Source organism: Dryobates pubescens, chromosome 4 (genome assembly GCF_014839835.1).
Source record: "Dryobates pubescens isolate bDryPub1 chromosome 4, bDryPub1.pri, whole genome shotgun sequence".
Lineage (NCBI taxonomy): Eukaryota > Metazoa > Chordata > Aves > Piciformes > Picidae > Dryobates > Dryobates pubescens.
In genome coordinates this window covers 30952639-30972084 of record NC_071615.1, presented here as the reverse complement: position 1 = coordinate 30972084, position 19446 = coordinate 30952639, and the positions used below count along the sequence as shown (strand labels likewise).

The 19446-nt window shown below is 37.7% G+C and overlaps 1 protein-coding gene across 12 annotated transcripts in view; it reads left to right on the top strand.

Annotated features, from left to right (window-relative positions):
* The window catches only part of LRRFIP2 (LRR binding FLII interacting protein 2), a 55829-nt gene extending 38753 nt beyond the window's left edge, over nt 1–17076 (top strand). The window contains exons 18-27 of one of the 12 annotated variants that reach the window (XM_054161020.1): nt 1813–1983; nt 2554–2646; nt 4650–4742; nt 8563–8664; nt 8911–9043; nt 10893–10942; nt 12602–12722; nt 13731–13810; nt 14803–14907; nt 16157–17076. In XM_054161020.1, coding sequence (XP_054016995.1) covers nt 1813–1983; nt 2554–2646; nt 4650–4742; nt 8563–8664; nt 8911–9043; nt 10893–10942; nt 12602–12722; nt 13731–13810; nt 14803–14907; nt 16157–16267 — 1059 coding nt within the window. In that variant the 3' untranslated portion in view covers nt 16268–17076. The remainder of the gene's footprint in view (nt 1–1812; nt 1984–2553; nt 2647–4649; nt 4743–8562; nt 8665–8910; nt 9044–10892; nt 10943–12601; nt 12723–13730; nt 13811–14802; nt 14908–16156) is intronic. The other 11 variants (XM_054161011.1, XM_054161010.1, XM_054161017.1 and 8 more) reach the window with 11 other exon arrangements.
* Nucleotides 17077–19446: the final 2370 nt, after the last annotated feature.

The window sequence follows — 19446 nt, the reverse complement described above, 5'->3', positions numbered from 1 at the left end:
AGGATAAGTTATTTCCTATTTGATTGCTGTGTGCTCAGGTGAAATGTCTTGTTTTAATCATATTTATTATATGAGTATGAAAAGACTTCAAAGAAGAGTAGATTACAAGATTATTAAGCATAACTATGACTGTGGTAAATATGAATAAAGCATGAAATTGCTTTATATTTCCAGAATGGATCTAACTCACATTTTTGCATGTTTGCCAGTAACTCATGACTGCTGTTCTGAATCATTACTAATGCACTATTATTTATTGTAATCCATTACAGTTAACAAAGAGTAAGGTCTTCATCAGTGAGAGGCTTACCACTTTGAATTTCATTTTATATTATTGTCAATAATCTGGCTACAGATCTGCTGGGTGTCAGCAGAATAAACTGTAATGTGTAGTTCTGATTTAGGTACATCTTCAAATCTTTTCATGTCTGTTTGATTCTGTTCTGTTGATTCTTTCTATATTCCTTTGCATCAACTAGAAAGGAATCCTTCATCTTTCTTCACTCATATTCTTTTTTAATTCTTAGGCAATTAACAGAGTACATGCTTGGGTTTAATCATTTTGTTCTAGCCAAGCAGGATGATTTGCAAAGCCCTTTGGCTTTACTAATAGAATGAGGGTAGTATTTCTTTAGATTATGTGCAGAGCCACCTTATCCATTTTTGTTCCAGCCTGTTCCCACTGCTTCATCTTCAGGCATCCCATTGCCTCATTTGAGTGTTCTAGAAATTCTTCCAAATCCATGCTGCTTATCAGGAAACTGGGAGGTTACTAAAATTACATGAATTGCTTGAACCACAGGGAAAATGTGTAATACTTGAGTTGAAAAATGAAGTATTACACATTTTTGCTTTTTCTCCAATAGAACATTTAACTGTGAGTTAGTATGTTCAAAAAAGGCATGAATATAACTCAGAAATGGCTGTCTTAATTTTGCTATACAGCAGATAGGTCTCCAGCATTTTCTGGAAAAGCCAAGCCTGGTGCCCTCCCTGCAAACAATTAAAAATGGAGGTTATGCCTTCGGAGAACTGGGGGACCTGTAGTAGGGCACAGATATGCCTTGGAAAGGGAATAACCTCACAGTTCCTGTTCAATTCTTAAATTAAGACTACGTGAAACCCAGCTTTTGTGTTTTTAAAGGATACACATTGGAAACATTGCATGTTTCAAAGTGCCTGGACTTGTTCTGGCATTTGAATAGTGAGAATTGTGTAAGAGGATACATATAGCAAGGCATATGTGCACCTGCAGGTAGAAAACCCAAGCATGTGAGTGTTTTCATACTTTTTCTATTTAAATCTTAGAAATAAAGACAAAGTGTCTGCTTCAACAGAGAATCGTTAGTTCAGAAACCATGTGGCTACCTTAAAACTTTGCATCTGAGCTAATAGAGCACATCTGAGCTTACAGAGCACTAGTTAAATAACAAGCTTTAAGTTCAAGCTTCTCAGAGATATTTCTGTGATCTTTAGTCATTTAATTATCTGTCAGATTTGTTACCTCATTCTGAAATGTTTCTCGTGCATGCAGTGAAAATACAGTAAAGCTGTGATACTACAGCTTCATCCCTGTGAGTTAGGTTGTGAAGGTGGCAGAGCACAAAATGCAAGTGGAATATTATCTTGTAATTTTCATACCTTTGTAATAATAACTTTCTATTACCATGTGTGATCTAACCCAAATAAGGGAAATTGAACTGTGACTTGGTATCTCTAAAGGGAAGACATAAGTATAATTAAGAAACAAAATATGTTGCATAATTTTACTGTTTAACACCAGACTGATGTAAGCCTTTCTGCTGTCTGTAGGATTCACTAGCTGAAGTTGAGGAGAAGTACAAGAAAGCTATGGTTTCCAATGCTCAACTAGACAATGAGAAAAACAACCTGATTTACCAAGTGGATACCCTAAAGGATGTCATTGAGGAGAAGGAAGAACAGATAGCAGAGTTCTATAGGGAGAATGAAGAAAAGACAAAGGTACTGATTTTTGCAGCCTTTTTTTCCGGTTACAAAGATAAGCCTCTTTAGTAAGAACGGTTGAAAGATTTTGAATTAGTAGAAAAATCTTGTCTCAGTGGCCAAAGTTATTTTGAGTGTTATGTTTGGTTTCTTAAAAAACAAAAAAACAAACTGGGGGGGAAAAAAAAAGTGGGGGGAGGAGATTCCTGTAAGCCATGCACTTAAATCAAATGGGACATGTTGAGGCCCACTTTCTTGGGAAGGGAAGATCTATGTGTCTGCTTATTCCAGCAATACTTATATAAATTCAATAGTTAAGATTTATAATTTTTTTTAATATTAGGCCTTTATGACATCTTTCCCCTCTCCTCTACGTTTTGTTAAATAAAATCTTTGTGTTTACATATTTGGAGAACTTAACCTAAAACACTGATTCTGTGATTTTGAGCTACTTGGTAGGTAGTTTTTCCTACTATTGCAGTAATTTCTTAAATAATGTTTTATTAAGTGATATTACTAACTTTTAAAAACTTTATATTGCAAAGTCGTGTCAAACCCAAAATAAATCAGTGATTTATTTTTATATAGGAGTTGGAAAGACAAAAACACACGTGCAGTGTTCTGCAGCATAAGTTGGCTGAACTTAAAGAGGGCCTTCGACAGAGAGATGAATTGATAGAGGTATGTTCATAAGAGGTAGTGTATGACAGAATTTGTGCAAATAAATAGGGTGTAAGAGTTGAATGGGAGTCAACATCATACACAAAGGGAGCTTAAATGTTGGCTTGTATTTTCACGAGGGAGTTTATCTTGTTTTAGTGGGAAGAATTGAAGTTAACAGCTCTCTAAACGTAGGAAGTTGAAAATGTCTCTGCAAGGTTTTTAAATGTGTTGCATCTTGTTAAGTCCTGAATTCCCATGAGAATCATGGTTCTTTCATGAATGTCACTTGTATCTTTTCTTTCTGTGAGTGCAGAACTAATGATGTTTGCCCAGAAACTCTTGCATAGCCAAAAGTTTTGATGCATGGATAATATCAAAAGTTTACATTTTAGTTATTTCAGGTCTTTGTGAACATCAGCGACTCAAATCTGCACTAGTGAATGCTTGTTTGCATACCAGTCAAGCATAAATAGAGCAACACTGGTCGTCACGTTAATGGCATAACTATGTTGCTGGGTTTGTGGTGTGCTCTTTTCTGCTCTCCCTTTGTTCTTTTCCCCTCATGATATTTTATTCTGGAAACACATGAATCAGCCCAAAAATTGCACAGCTGTTAGCAGTCTTCATTTTAAAATGGTCCACAAAGACCTGTCTTGTCAACGGTATACAGATGGTCATTTGACATTGAGTTTTAGTTCTAGCACTGGAAGTTGTAGTTCAAGTAATATGTCAATTTCCCATCACCTTTTGGGCTCAGTAAAAACTGATCTTTAAACGTATGGGCCAAAGGTACCACTACCTGATTTTCAAAAGCTATATAATATTGGATTTCATTGATCAATTTCTTTCCCCACTGAGTTCTTGTGCTCTTCAGGTAGTAGTACAATAACACCAAAATACTTCAGAAGTGGCCCAGATCTGTTCTGGTTACTGAAAAAATAACATGCTTCACAAACTGGAGTTAGTCCTTTTCTTCTGCTAGTAAGTCAGATTAAGATCAGCCTAAATAGCTGCATTTTGTGGCAGATGAATACTGACAAGCAACAAAACTCAGCGAATCCTGGTTATCACTCTGTCATGCTAGATTTTCTTTGCCTTCACTGCAAGTTTAAAAAAAACCCACTTTCTACTTTCATCTTTGGTTACTGGTTTGTTTTTGGTTTTTTATGGAAGCATCTGAATCAAAAAATATGTAATAGATTTGTCTTGAATGTTTGCTGTGGTAGAATGCAGAATAGGTGTTGAATATTCACCAAATGAATGCAGTCCTCTCAAAGATTTAGCCTGTATTTACTATTTATGAGTTACTTCCCCGTCTCTTAAGACTAACAGAAAAAATCTAGCTGAAGCCATTTAGTGTGTTGCAGAAAGACATTTCCATTCTTTCCCAGGTATAATATCATGTTCGGTCATTAGGAGAGCAAAAAATTGTTTCCAGCCCTAAAAACTGTGCGACATCTTCATATATGATTAAATGAACATAGCAAAGAATTTCCCTTTTCATTGCAGGGCAAGCAGCAAAATACAGCATCAGTTAAATAAAACAATGGGACGACACTCGATATGTATTAGTACAGTGTCAGAAAGCAGTCAGCAGGTGTTCACTTCCTGGGTGCTTGCTTTAAACTTCCTCTTTTATACTTAATATTTTCTATTTTGTAAAACCACTCACTAACATTAGTGTTGGAACTTGAAGGTATCTGGAAATTACAACAGGGTAATTATTTTCCTGAAGTAAGGAGGCTATCCCCAGTCTACAGTGGAAACTGGTAGTAAAGTAGTTCCAGTTGTACTAAAGTTCTCCATCAACATCAGTTGAAAAAAAAATTAATTACCATTCTCTTGCATGAATTCATAAGGAATATGTTATGCTATGTTGCACCCTTTTTCTTGAACTTCATGCTCAAACTCTTTGGTTGGCTTTTGTTACTTAATTTCCTTTATCTACTTGAGGTTTTTTTTTCCTCCATTTGCTTACTTCTCTTTCCTCTTTTATTCTTCCTTCATCCTATTCACTGCAGGAGAATCAACGCATGCAGCAGAATTTAGATTCCATAACCAAAGAGGTGTTTGATCTCCAGGAGACAATTAATTGGAAAGATAAAAAAATAGGGGTATGAATCAAATAAGGGGGGAAAGGTATTTGTTCATTTTAGAAGTAGATGGATGCCCCCTCCGTGCCCCAAGGAATGCTGTATACTCCAAAGAAATGAAGGCCACTCACAATTTAAATATTTAAAGTGTTTTGCTGTCTTCAGAATCACAGTCTGCATTGGAAGGGACCTACAAAGGTCATCTAGTCCAAAATCCCCTGCAGTCAGCAGGGGCATCCTGAACTACAAGATGAGCTCCACTTCATCTTTACTTGCATAATATTGAATAATACTACATAAATCAATAATATAATAATATACACATAATTTTTACAAAATATTTTTTACCTGCATTCAGGGCTTATTCATCTCCTTATTCTTACCAAAGCTAAAAATGTCCCTGGATCCATATATTGATCCATACTGGCATAGCAACAATAGAATTTCATACAGATTTTAGTCTCCTTAGAGGCAAATACAGTTTTCAAACGTTGAACATTCAGATCTTGCTTGTCATTTTACTCCTGCTTCTGTCATCATCTTAATTTGCATAAGAATTAGTGAACTTTAAAATGGTTGCCTTCACATTACCTATACTAGAGAAGAGGCAAAATAGAAAATGGAAAACCTAGAGAGCTGCAGGAGCTAAGGGTGGAAATGTAGAGAAGCCTCAAAGAGTATTTGTAGATTGTGCTTCCATTTAGCATACCTAGTGCTAAAATGTACCATCTTGAGTAAACTTCTACAACCAATTTGTATATTTCTGTATTCTGGTCCTTCTAGGGTGGTAGCTTGAAAGAAAGCTGGCTTTGTGACACTCCACAAAATAACCAAGTTTACCAACTATTTGAATGGAGAGCTGGTCTTTAAACAGTGGTCATGTAGAACCTATTGAGGAGTCTCTGTATGGCTCCTGTACAGGAAAAGGAAGATGATACAGGAAGAACTGTGCTGATATTCACTATACAGCTAAAATAGGTCATGCAGGGCCTGACAGCTTTGCTTCTGGGCAGTACAGAAGTGGTAAAGCCGTCTGAATCAGCCTGATCCTTGGTTGTAGCTACACAGCTGTGAATTGGTGGCTGTTCTGGGCTGCAAGTAGATTGCCCAGTGGTGAGAGGGAGTTAACTGGAAAACCTCTAGAAAGGAGTTGTCCACCTGCTAGTAACTCTAAGGTCATTTCTTTCTAACTGATTTTCACACCAGATTTTGATGCATGCAGATTTGTTTGGCAGTTTGATGGAGTTCAAGACACTTTTCAAGTCACATCTTTATACCATTGGTATTCAGTTAAAAAAGCCCTACTATGATGTCTTTTTTCAATCCATATGTATTTCATGTTTGGGTCCTGCAATCCACATTGCAATTTTGTCTTCTATCACAAAATAATATATCAACATTGATTTTTTATTTTTCCTGAACGTTCACCTGAAAGTGTTTTTTGTTCTGTTTTTAATTGTATACCTTCCATACTTACTCTTCACCTTTGTGTACTGGACTGTCTCAATGTGTACAATTTTTTTTTCTGCAGCTACTTTTTTCTCTTTCAGATATGGTGCCTGAGTTAATATAGAGCATATCATTTATCTAATGCTCAAAATAAAATAGTTACTAGACAGACTATTTTTTAAATTATTTTTTTTTCTCCTTTGTTTGAAGCTTTCCTGCCAGTTTTGATGTTCATGGAAACACCATAATGGGATCTTTCCTTAGTTTTTATTTTTCCACTATCTCAGAACTGAAATAGCTTAGTTATTAAAATGTGAGATTGCTGCTGTCTTTACTCACTTATTTTCCAAAAAAATATTTACATATTTTTTGTAGCTCACAGTTTGAGTCTTTCTTCCCCATATGGTGTAGCATCTCAGGAGCTTCACAAAGGAGTAGTTTATAGGTAGAATTGCAACCGAATTTTATAATGTATGCAAGACTGATGCTACAGAGGTGGATAGGGAGGCAAGCAGGACACAAATAGTGTGAGTTTGTTTTATACCTGCCTTCCCATCTTGTCCTGTTTCTACAGAGTCTTAAATTAGATCAATTTGAGGACACAGAACTGGTTTTATTCCTGAAAAACACAGCTATGTTGCTGTGTAGTGGCTCCAAACTGTACATGCATTGCCAATTTGAAATCAGAGTGGTGTGTTGTGAGTTTAGTACAGATCTCATGAAGTTTTTTTGAGTATTTGGAAAATAGGACCCCAGACAAATGTGCTTTCAGCAAGCGGTAGATTTTAATCATACTGATATGCTAAAACATGCTTACAGAACTGAATTGTCCTGATTTCCACCCCTTTCCCTAACAGAATAATTGCAGAAGTAGGTTTAGGGCAAACTCCATGTCCTGTATCATAATCTCTGAGCCTACAAACACTAGTGAGTTTTACTAATGTTTCTCAAGATTGGGTAATGATTACTAATCTCTCCATAGACAGAAAGACATTGTTATAGCAGTTTCACTTTCTTCTTCATTGGATTCCACCACCCACCCCCCACCCCCCCAGCACTTGTGCATAGGGAATGAGGATATATAGAATGTTTTTGGAAGGGCAGTAGCATCACAAGACACTGCCAAGCGCACAGGATCTGTGTGTGGTGTGATTCTGCACTTCTGTGTCTGTTCTCTTGAGTTAGATAACTTCCATCTCTGTCTCTGCCACTGTTTTTCCAAAATGGCAAAAGTGTGTTTCTTTAAGTAGAATGCAAGATGATATATGTATTTATAGGTGTACTGTATTAAGAAATGAAAGGACATCTTATGAATTCTTAAACTACAGTGTGACAGGTAATGCTTTCACAGATGTTGATTTCCCTGTGTTTTAAATGTTACTTTTACTTACCAATAAATCAAGTGCAAAGCACTTTTAATTTCAACAGAAAAAAAAAGAGTAATGTGTTAAAACATTGCTCTAGTACACAGATTCTAGCTAATTATTAAAATTCAGCATGCTGTAATTGTTATCTGGGCAATTGCAATACAGAAGTACACACCTTCATTTCTTTCTTGGTATCAGTCAGTTCCTAACCTTTCATGCATGACAGAATGTTTCACTGGATCATTTTCATGGCAAAACATGTGTGCACTTTTTGCTGTTGCTATATGGCTAGGTTTATTTGTGCATGCAGTACTGAGTTTCAATGGGATACTGCACAGTCAGGTGAAGGCAGCTGATTAACTGCCAGGTAACAGCTCCAGCATGGGTAGGCAAACCCACCTATATCCTCATCACTTTTAGCTGTAGTTCTTTCATGTACTAAAATAGTGCTGCTAGTGTTTGCTGCTTTTTTCCCCTCTAAAACCGATTGCTTTAGTTTTAGTGAAGAGTGGTTGTAATACTGACGCAAGTAGTAAAAAATCTAGTGCTTGTAAGTGCATGACAGTCTTATACATCCAAGGTCTTTATGAGGTAAGATTTCTGTTTCTATACCCATATAAAAGGTAGATTAATGGATGTAATGTATAAGGGTCTTTGCCAGTTGAGTTCCAGAAAACTATTTCTCTCTGAAGACTCCCTGCATTAAAAGAATCACTTGCTCTTTTGGTATTCAATTTAGTTTATCAAAATTTACCCAAAGTAGAATCTACTAAATAAAAATGTATTATAGAATCTACTAAGACTTGCCCAGGGGAAAAAAAATTACATCATGACAAATACAGAGCAACGAGGCTAGATGTGTGAATTGTAAAAGGTAGTTTTCAGAGATGTATGTTTATGTATATTAAATACCCCTTTCAGTTTCTTTTATTGAGCTCTTTGTGTTTACTTGTAGAAAATCTCTGCTGTCTGTCATATGCTTTTTCTCTGTGCCATTCTTTTTCTTGCTATCTGCCTGAACCCAGGCCCTAGAAAGACAGAAAGATTACTTTGACTGCATTAAGAATGAGCGAGATGAGCTCAGAGAGGAGTTGGCTGACCTGAAGGAAACAATGAAGAGAGGAGAGGTATGTTGGTAGTAGTTACTCACAAGTAACAGAAATCCAGGAATGGGGCATGAAACCAAGGTCAATGAAAAAGAGGAAGGATGGTTGCTGTTCTTGTGCAGTCACAACACCTGATCAGGACAAATGATGCATTTTATTGTAGCTGTTTCCATCAGCTTGAAAAGCTTGTTAATAAAACTTTTCTATTCAATTATACTTCAGCACTGCTCTTGTATGAGTAATTTTTTTTCCCTTTTCTATTTGTAGAAACATGGATTAATTATAATTCCAGATGGCACACCAAACGGTGATGTAAACCATGAATCAGTGGTTGGTGCAATAACAGTTGTATCACAGGAAGCTGCTCAAGTCTTGGAATCTGCAGGAGAGGGACCCCTAGGTAAATATATTCTCATGTACTTTACAGAGTGTTGGAAGTCTTTGTTTCACTCCTTTTCACAGCAGGTTGTGACTCAGCCACATAAAGGTACCCATGATGCTTCTGGAATGTATGCTTACAAAGCTTTAAAGATTGGGAGGTAGGAAGGTAATTGTCTCCTTGTACTCAGCTCTGGTGAGGCCACACCTTGAGTATTGTGTTCAGTTTTGGGCACCTCAACATAAGAGAGATGTCAAGAGATGATGGATCAAGTGCAGAGGAGGGCAGTAAAGCTGTTAAAGGACCTGGAGAATAAATCTTACAAAGAGCAACTGAAGGAGCTGGGACTGTTTAGTTTGAAAAAGAGGAGGCTGAGGGAAGACCTCATTGCTCTCTACAAATGCCTTGAAAGGATGTTGTGGAGAGGTTGGTGCTGGTCTCTTCTTACAGGTAACGAGCAATACAAGAGGAAGTGGCCTCAACAGGGTAGGTTTAGACTGGACATTAGAAAAAATTGTTTCACAGAGTGGTCAAGCATTGGAATGTGCTGCCCAGGTGGTTGGGTCACCACCCCTGGATGTGTTTCAAGGTCATGTAGATGTGTTGCTTGGGGGTATGGTTTAGGGGTGAATTTTGCAGAGTAGGGTTATCAGTTGGACTTGATGATCCCATGTGTCTTTTCCCACATGAAAGGTTCTGTGATTGTTGGGATATAGTTTGTTTGTTGTTTTATTTTGTTTTTTTACAGTGACTAAACGACAGATATATCTTTTGAGTAAAAAATAAAATAATGTCACGTGCTTGGATGTTTATAACTAATTAGATCTCTTGGTCTACTTTCTGGTTCACTACTGTCAGGAAAAGTATAGTCTGTTGGGTTAGTATGTTTTCCATGGTACTTTTATTTAGAAGTATGTATAATTAGTGGAAGAACTTTCATTGTAGAAAGGAAAGCATTGTATATTCTTTCCCTTTTCTTGAAATAGTTCCACTTTTATTAAGGTAATGTAAGTGCAGTCTTTCATGGTGTTCATTAGACAAAAAAGTAGTTGTAAAAATACTTTAAAAATTTGCATAGACAACAAAAAGATACAGGGTTTTGGGGCTTTATTTTAACTTGCTCCTATCCATAGGTTGGACACGTTAATGTATGGATAGTCAGTACACTATAAAAATGTTGAGATGCAAAGGGACATCTCTACAGACTTGCATTATTTGTGCATAATGTATAATAGCTGCATAGTTTTGTTTTGACAGATATTAGACTTGATACATATTTCTGCCCCATCTCAGTGAATTACAGATGTCTTTATGCTTGGTTACTGTCAAAGTTACAATTTCCAAGGGAGCTGCTCTAATTTTAGTAGTGTTGCTTGACAGGCTGTTTTGTAGCCATTACTGATCTTCTCATTGCAACATTCATGTGGGTCCTTTTCCAAGTACTTTTTTTTGTGGTTTGAGAACACTTTCTACAAGCTTTCTAAACTTAAACTTTCTAAGCTTGGTGCCTTCCTTAAAGAGATAGCAATCCATAAGAACAAGACAGGGAAAAATTTTGTTGAAATTGAATGTTCTAGATACTGGGACAATACTGTGTCTCACTTAAAACAAATCTTGTTATTAATTTATTTCTGAAGAATTATTAAACTAATGTATCTTGGTTTAAAATTTCTTATAAACAGCATGAATGAAATATTTTTATGGTGTCAGCTGAAGGATGTTACTAGTGAGCTATCAAAGTTTCATGCTCCCAGTTGTATTAGCTTTAAGTTTGAAAAGTGTTTTACTTGGGAATGAACAAAAAGCTGCAAAAAATACATGTTCTTAGTTACAAATGTCTCTGTTTTTTAATTGGTTTCTTTGGGTTTAGATGTCCGGCTACGGAAACTGGCTGGAGAGAAAGAGGAATTAGTGACCCAGGTAAAGTAAGCTATTCCTTTCAGAAACAGACCTTTGTGTGTCCTTTTGGAGGCTATTAATTATTTTAAAAAGAAACAAATAATAAGCACTAATGCAGAATAAAATACTTAATTTCTTACCTAGCTGACTACCAGGAATTATCATCTCTCGCTAGTGTCCTTGTCTATGTGACTTTGAACTTGGTTGGTAAAGGACCCTCATTTCACTGACTGGTTCAGCTGAAATCTAACTGGCTGCTGACTCTGCTTTTAGTGCAGGTTCTTAAAGTTGCTTGTTCTTTTATGTTGTATTATGCAGATATACTGAAGTCAGTAAAATTACATTCTCATCAGCTCAGGTGGCACCTTCTTCCAAATTGCTAAGTGTTGCTATTTCTTTGATCCTTTCAGTTATTCAAATAGAAAATTAATACTGTCAAAGTAGTTGTATCTTAATACAGTTCAGCACTGAGAAAAGAGACCTCAAGAAAACACACAGCTGTTGAACAGTTAAAGAATACCACATTTTTTTCTGCTTCTAGCTGTACACGTTGCAAATTTAAAGTGGTGGTGTCAGTATTTGGTTTTGTTAGAAATGTACCTTAATTTTGGTTTAGATACTTCATTTAGAATGCCAGTAAATACTAATATTGAATCAAGACTATTAAAAGTAAGAATATAAAAATGTATAAGCATATTTAGCATCATATCATTATAAGATCACTGTTAAAATACTTGATTTATATCATGAATGGGAGTTTTGCAGGTATAACTCCATAGGCCAGTATTTTGATAAGAGTCAAAAAAGTAGCTCCCACTTCCTTCATAAACTGCATAGAGGACAAATAACATAGCTGAGGAATCTGTTCCCTGACTACTGGAAAAATCCTGCAACAGCTGCTGTAGTATAGAATGGTATCACTGAAGACTAATGTGCACTACAGACATGCCTAAGACCATTGCTTCCTAGCAAAGTAAAAGAAAAGACCCGTAAAAAAAACTGTGGATTGGTCGTCTTGTAGACTTAGCAGGATATTGTTTACTTTCTTCATGCATGTTAAGAGTGTAAAAGGTGTACTGTAGAAGAAATGCATAAGTAGAGTATAATGCCGCCCCCTCCTCTGGAAGGACAGCTAGTACTATTAGTTTCTGGGTGCCCCTGCATTGTGGGTATAAGCTAGGACACAGGAAGTTCTACCTCAGTATGAGGAGAAACTTTTTTACCATGAGGGTGATGGAGCACTGGAGCAGGCTGCCCAGAGGGTTTGTGGAGTCTGCTCCTCCAGAGATTTTCAAAGCCAGCCTGGATGTGTTCCTGTGTAGGCCTGCCTTAGGTGATCCTGCTTTGGCAGACAGGTTGGACTCAAATGATCTCTGGAGGTCCCTTCCAACCCCTAACATTCCATGATTTTGTGCAGAAATCCCTGCAGCACAGACCTTAGTGGTGGGTTTGGGCTATGCATGAACAGGCAGAAGGCACTCTCACCCAGCAACAGGGATTGTGGAGGGCAGCCACAGGCTTCAGGGATTGGATTCCATGCCTCCCCTGCACAGCTCTGCTGCTCCCCCTTAGAAAACTGATTCAGCCTGTGGCACCTCAGGACTGCTTTGGCTTTCCTAGTTAACACAACTGCTGAACTTCTGTGGGTCTCCTTTTCACCCAAGAACGCTTCTTTCTCAGGTTAGAAAACTGAAGATGCAGTTGGAAGAAGAACGACAGAAATATTCTAAAAGTGACGGCATGAATCCTGATATCCTGGGCTTAGAGAATGGTTCTGACTTGCAACTCATTGAAATGCAGAGTAGGTATAATGGTTGCTCTTCAGAGGTATTCTCACTGGAGAGAGGAAACACTCCCAGCTCTTTTCCTATGTTGTTCAGTAGTAGTATTGTGAATTGTGAATATTGTTGAGCAGCTAATTTTATTTTTTCTTAATATGTCACTATGAAATACCTTAATCTGCCTCTTTTCAGTGCCAAATAACAACATTCTGGGAGGTTACTTTTGCTGCCTTGCCTTGAATAGGTGCCACTACTTGAACAATTTCCAGTTTTAGATGATAGAATTTCAGCTGAGATAGTTTGTTAATATGTACTACGTGATTTTTTTAATGTTGTTTCTGAATCTTTTATACAAAACCTTTATCTAAAAGGCTGTTATTCTCTGAAGCAAAATTACTAGTTTAACACAATATTCACTGTTTCTTCACAGAAGCCCTAAGCTACTTTCCATTTCAAGCAAGTTGTTTCTACAGTTGAAAGCTGTACTTTTTTGACACACTGTCATTGAATATGCTTGTGGCAATGAACATGAACAGAGCACTGGCAACATCAGGACTAAAATATAAGACTAAAATGATTTGTAAAGCTCCTTGGAGTTTGTCAGGCAGGTTCAAGTCTTGTGGTCCTTATCATTCGAATATGACATCTGTGTCATAGATGTCTATGCTAAATGCTGCTGGCATTATGTCTGGTGTGATTTGACAAATTTTGCAATGTGTGTTGGTTATTATGTTATTTCTCTTGTTGAGTTTGCCAGGTTACATACATGTGTCTTAAAAGTTGTCTCACACATCTGAGTTCTAATGTACACTCTTACAGAGACAGTAATAGTGTTCTTTAAATAACAGGAAAATTATTTCCTTTTCATATACTCTCTAGAATTCTGAAAGACGATTTGCCTCTTTATAATCCTATATACTAGCTTATCAATAAAATAATCTCCTCAATGAATTTTACCTAAAATTCTCTAAAAGGGAACTGTTTAGAGAATTGCTTTCAGTAATCTATTCATGTCAACTTTTGTCTAGGAGATGCCAACAGGCAAATTAGTGAATATAAATTTAAACTTTCAAAAGCTGAACAAGATATAACAACCTTGGAACAAAACGTAAGTGTCTTTCTTCATATTTGTTGTTATTATTACACTTGCTCTTCACACTTTTACAATACATTTTTTTCCCCAGCAAAGTAACTGTGAAAATAGATTTCATCATTGGATTTACTGTTTGTTCCTTAGTTTGTACTGAATAGCACTACCTTTGTATTTTTTTGTCTCCTGCAATTTAGTACCTGTGCACCATAAGAGACAGTAATGTGGAGTTCATTTACAAAAATGTGAATGTACAGCAGAACATAAAGATAAACTGAAGCTACTAGTTTAAAAAAACAGTTTATGTAGCCAAATTAGGAAAGTTGTATAGATTGTAGAAATTTTGAAATGCAGAATTTTGTTTTTATAGATCTACCTAGCTCTCTCACACTTGCATTTGGTGATTGAAAGTCACTAAAATCACATAAAGCATTACAAATTGAATTGGAGATGTGTAGTTGTTCTCTCTTGCACAGCAAGAGGTTAAACACCTGCGGGTTGCAACCAGGATTTGTCTTGAGACCCCTCTTCCAAACTCTGTGCTTGAGCTCGAGACCTCTTGCATCATGTCCTTATTGTCACAATCTACTTTCTGCTCTGAACTTTTTCATATAGCCTCTGCTCTTCAACTTTCCAGCTTTTTGTTTTTAATCCCATGTGTTCCCAGTTCTTGATTTTCCAAGTCTCCTTTCTGCTTAATTCTTTAACCTTCTGTATCTTCTTAGCTGTGCCCTATGCTGTGTTGCCTTCTCTGCTATTTCCTGTGAACCTCACCAGTGAGCAGCAGGCAGTGGAAGGGTATTTTCAAGTTTCTGTCCACAATTTTACTGTTTTTATTCATTCTTTACATTTATGGCTGCTGCTAACAGATTTAAATGGAGACTCTGTGGATAATTCACAGGATGCTCTGTGTTACAGTGGCTTTTCAGAAGGTGAAGAACAGTTGGTGGCAGGTGAGCTCAGGATGGAACACCTAGACATCATTTTTCTTGTCTTGTTTGGGTTTGCAGATTGGACGACTTGAAGGGCAGGTAACAAGGTATAAAAATGCAGCAGAAAATGCAGAAAAAATAGAAGATGAACTCAAAGCTGAAAAGAGGAAGCTTCAACGGGAGGTAATTGACTTGTTTTTCTATTCGGGTGGAAGTTCCTTTGAGTCTTGAACTGCTCTGTGTTTTGCCCCCAAACTAGTGTTTTGCAGTCTTGAGTTATGGCTTTTAAGTGTTTGGTTTTTTTGAGGAGACCTCCAAGTCTATCAGTCTGGCATTCAGAAGATAACTGTAGCACGTAAAAGTTCTACTGATTACTGTTCATAAAGAAGGATCTAAAGTTTTATCTCCTTCCAAATGTGGTAACTTTTACTATTTTAAACTACTGGAAAGCTGAATGCTCCCTATGTCAAGTGCCAGGAAGTTTCCAGTGCTGGAAGTCTCCTTGCAGGGAGCTGTGAAGAACCTGTGTTTAAGTGAGCTGAAGAGCTGCTGCATGACTAGCATGACGCCTGCTAACCCACAAGAATATGAATCCATTAGCAAGTAGCAATGATGGAGAGAACTTTACCTTTAAATAGCATGTAAAAGAAGCTTCAAGCAATTAGTTGTTTTGGAATCAGTACATGTGTCATGTTTCAATTGCTACCCAATTATTCTTTTAACAGTTAAATTCCAGCTCATCTGACTGCAATAATGGAAGTGTTTGATCTTAACTCAGCATTCTTATGAAGCATATAATTACAGAATCAACAAATGTTAGAGGTTGGAAGGGATCTCCAGAGATCGAGTCCAACCCCCCTGCAAAAGCAGGATCACTTAGGGTAGTCCGCACAGGAATGCATCCAGGCAGGTTTTGGAAGTCTCTGGAAAGGGAGACTCCACAACCTCTCTGGGCAGCCTGTTCCAGTGCTCTGTCACCCTCACTGTAAAGAAGTTTCTCCTCATGTTGATGTGAAACATTCTACATTCAAGTTTCTATCCATTGTTCCTTGCCTTATTACTGTGCACCACTGAGAAGAGATTGGCCCCCTCCACTTGACACCCACCCCTCAGATGGAGACATTGGTGAAATCCCCTCTCAGTCTTCTCAAGACTAAACAGCCCTAAGTCGCTAGGTCTCTCTTCACAGGGGAGATGCTCAAGTTCCCCTATCATCCTCATGGCTCTCTGTTGGACTCTCTCTAGCAGATCCCTGTCTCTCTTGAACTGGGGAGCCCAAAACTGGATGCAGTATTCCAGGTGTGGTCTCAGCCGGGCAGGGTAGAGGGGGAATACTTGTATTCCTGATTTAATTTCCTGTGTCAAACCATAAGAGCAGCAGAAAGCCAAAGTAAACTTGAAGTGACCATAACTTTTTCTTTGTTTTTTGTAGTTGAGAACAGCACTGGATAAGATAGAAGAGATGGAGATGACCAATAGCCACTTAATGAAAAGGCTGGAGAAGATGAAGGCAAATAGGACTGCGCTTTTATCTCAACAGTGAAGTGGAAGTGGAAACTATGATGCACTGCTCCTTGAATAATTAGCCCCTAGCTTGTTTTTAAATACAGACTTTCATTGGCACAAACTGTTGGAACACTGAGCTGTTCATTGGTGGCTTAGTTTCATAATTGAACGGCTTCCTTCTTTTTGTAACTTATGAGAGAATGAAATGTAGTTTGACTTCCCCCGTGAGTGACAGCAATTTCTCTGTAGCATTTGATTCTAGCTCAGAGCTGGAGCACGATGCTGTATGTTCGACTTAGCGATAGGAAACATTTTTACAACTGTGGAATCAAGTTTACTCACAATCTCTTTTGGCTGCTTTAATGATGCTTGATGCTTGGAGACAACTGCATGAATTCAAGAAGACACTGTATTACTGTGTTATCAACTAACATATATCCGCTCAAGACATCACACAGCACAAGTGCCTTTTACCTGGTGCAATTTAGACTTCATTGTGAAATAACCTTTGAAATCAGATAACATTTTATTTTAAGATACATTTGGGGTATTCACTAAACTTTATACATTTTGAAAATACATTTTTGTAAAATATTTAAATTTATAAGAGAAAAAAAAAACCCTAGGGACTGTATATAAATCTGCCTTTTTTGTTTTGGTTTGGTTTTGCATGGGCACATTTGAGTTCTAGGTGATTTTGTCAAATGCTAGCCCCTGATACTACTCTTAGTATTAAGAGTGCAGATTAAAAAACTTCTGTTGTTCACCATCAAATTATGTCATCTGCTGCTTACGTGTGAAGTGAAATTTTAGGGTGAGGGGAAGGGGTGGGAAATTTGGCTAAGGAGTTTATTAAATGGACACTTTACTGACCAAAGCCAGATGTTTTGTGTTTTCTTTGAAATATCAACATACCAACTGAACAGAGCAAAATCTTTGCAGATTGAGAATATGGAGATCACAATTTATCAGAGAGTCATTCTTTGGCTTTGAAATAGTGAGGTTTGTTTTCTCATTTCTTATTCTGGTTTGCTACTCTTTAACAGTACTTCCATGGAGGAAGGAGGCGGTACAAGGAGCAAGGTGCTTTCTGGAATGGTGTAGCCTCCTCTCTATCTACAGTGAATGCTGTTAAGAACTTCCACTCTTTTCAAGCTGGCACATCACAATTGGAAAATGAGCAGCACCTGCCATGGCAAGACTGAAGATGTGAATATTGCTCTTGTGTTGGACTTGAGGCCTAACATTTGATAGGAATCATTCTTCTGATTTATACCAGATGTTTTCCTCTTGCAGATCCCTGCCCTTCAGGAGTAATTCTCCAAGCAAGGCAGGTTTCAGGACCTTTGCAATCCAGAGGGTTAGTGTTTCTGCTTGTACCAGGGCTGCTTTCCAAAGATCAGCAACCTTCACAATGCAAAACTGAAGCTTTCTGTCTCTCCCTTTGGATGCCTCTTGGACTTGGAAAAGAAAATGCCTTCACTGCTGAGAAACTTCCCTGTAGGTAGCAGATCTTCTTAGGCCTAATCATCAAATAGGAGACAACTGCAGTTTGGTGTTCACATGGATTGTTGTCTGTGCTGTTAATTCTTTGCATTCCATATCGGGGTCTTGGCATGTTGTTCATAATGGTATGTGTTCTGCAGATAAAGGGATTCTTTGAGGGTTTTGAGGGAGTTCACGTGTATGAAACCATATGTGGCACATGGGAGGAGCACATCTCTAGTTCACTTTCTCTAAACCTGCCCCTTGTTGAGGCTGAATATTTGACAGCACATGGAAAATTGTGTTTTCAATATTAAACCATGACAATCAGATAAAGAGGTACTAAGTCAGTTACCAGCCTACTGCAAAGCTTTTTCTAGATCACAGGTAAAGCAGCAGTACATCCTTTCTAAAGATTAAGATTTTAATAGTGTTAAAGAAACCTGTTTCTTTCAATGTTCTCTTAATATAGCCATTTTAGTTTTAGAACTCCCTCAATTCTTGCTACCAGAAAATCAAAACAAATGCAACATAATACCCAGAACATGAGATTCCCAGTCTGTAAATGGAATACTAGATTATGTGATCCAATGTGATCCTCAAGTTAGTTGAAAGAGGTAAGAGGGAACAGCCACATGGGCCAACACTGAACATGAACTACAGAAGTGGCACAAAAAGCACTTGTTGCATAATCACTTGTTGCATGAACACACTTTGGTCAGATCAGTGCCATTAATTATGATGCAAGTAAATAGTGCAAACTAATTAGTAGGCAGACTAAAACATACTAATAGGATACACTGAAGTTTCAGAAACAGTACTCCAATGTTGCTTGTACTGGTCAGCAGCTGCCTCTTCAAATGTTGGCCCTTTTGCTAAAATTTTTTAAAGCCTCCCTTGGCAGCACAATGGGCTTGTTGGCCACCTTTTTATACTGTGAAATAAGTACCTAGCATTGCATAACCTCAGGAAATAGGAAACTTGACGAGGGGTTAGGATCTGTGTCCCTGCTCTGCTGCAGAGGGGGTGGACTCGATGGACTTTTAAGGTCCCTTCTGACCCAAGGTTATTTTGTTATCTCAGGAAACAAGTGCCCACGCTCAGTCGGTTCCTCTAGGTGTCGCCCTGAACATGTAATTTCAACCAGACCACTGTCCTCTTCCAGGATTCTGTGGCGTGACTGCGCCCTCTAGAGGTCCCGTGTCATCCCTTCACTGGGGCCTGTACTTAAGGGCTGTTCACTGGCTGGGATAAAAACCATCCGATTTCTGCTCTCGGGAAGTAGTGTGGACTGGAATTTAGAAATTTGTAAACTAAAAATTGTCCAGAGAAATACTTCAGAGTGTTCCTGAAATTGTTGAAGTGACATAGGTGATACTATAAAAAGTAGTAGCGAGAAAACAAATTAAACAAACCCAAACCAAAATAATAAAAGCCCAAACAAGATTGTGTTGTCTTGATACAGGCAGAGCCATGGGAGAAGGCTTTAAAGAAAAAATAAAAAATTAAGTAATAATGACTGACTCTTGGACAGCAATAGAGAAAACTTTGGGTTTTTTTAAATCAAAGTACAGTTCATTTAATCAGAACCAGTGCGGCTGTGACAGGCAATTGAGGAGTAGTGGCTACATGATCTTAACAAGCAGTGCTGGAGACCACAAATTGCTTGTCAGCCAAATCAAACCCAATCAATAGCCATAATTACAGAAAGCTTATAGGGAAAGTGACTGG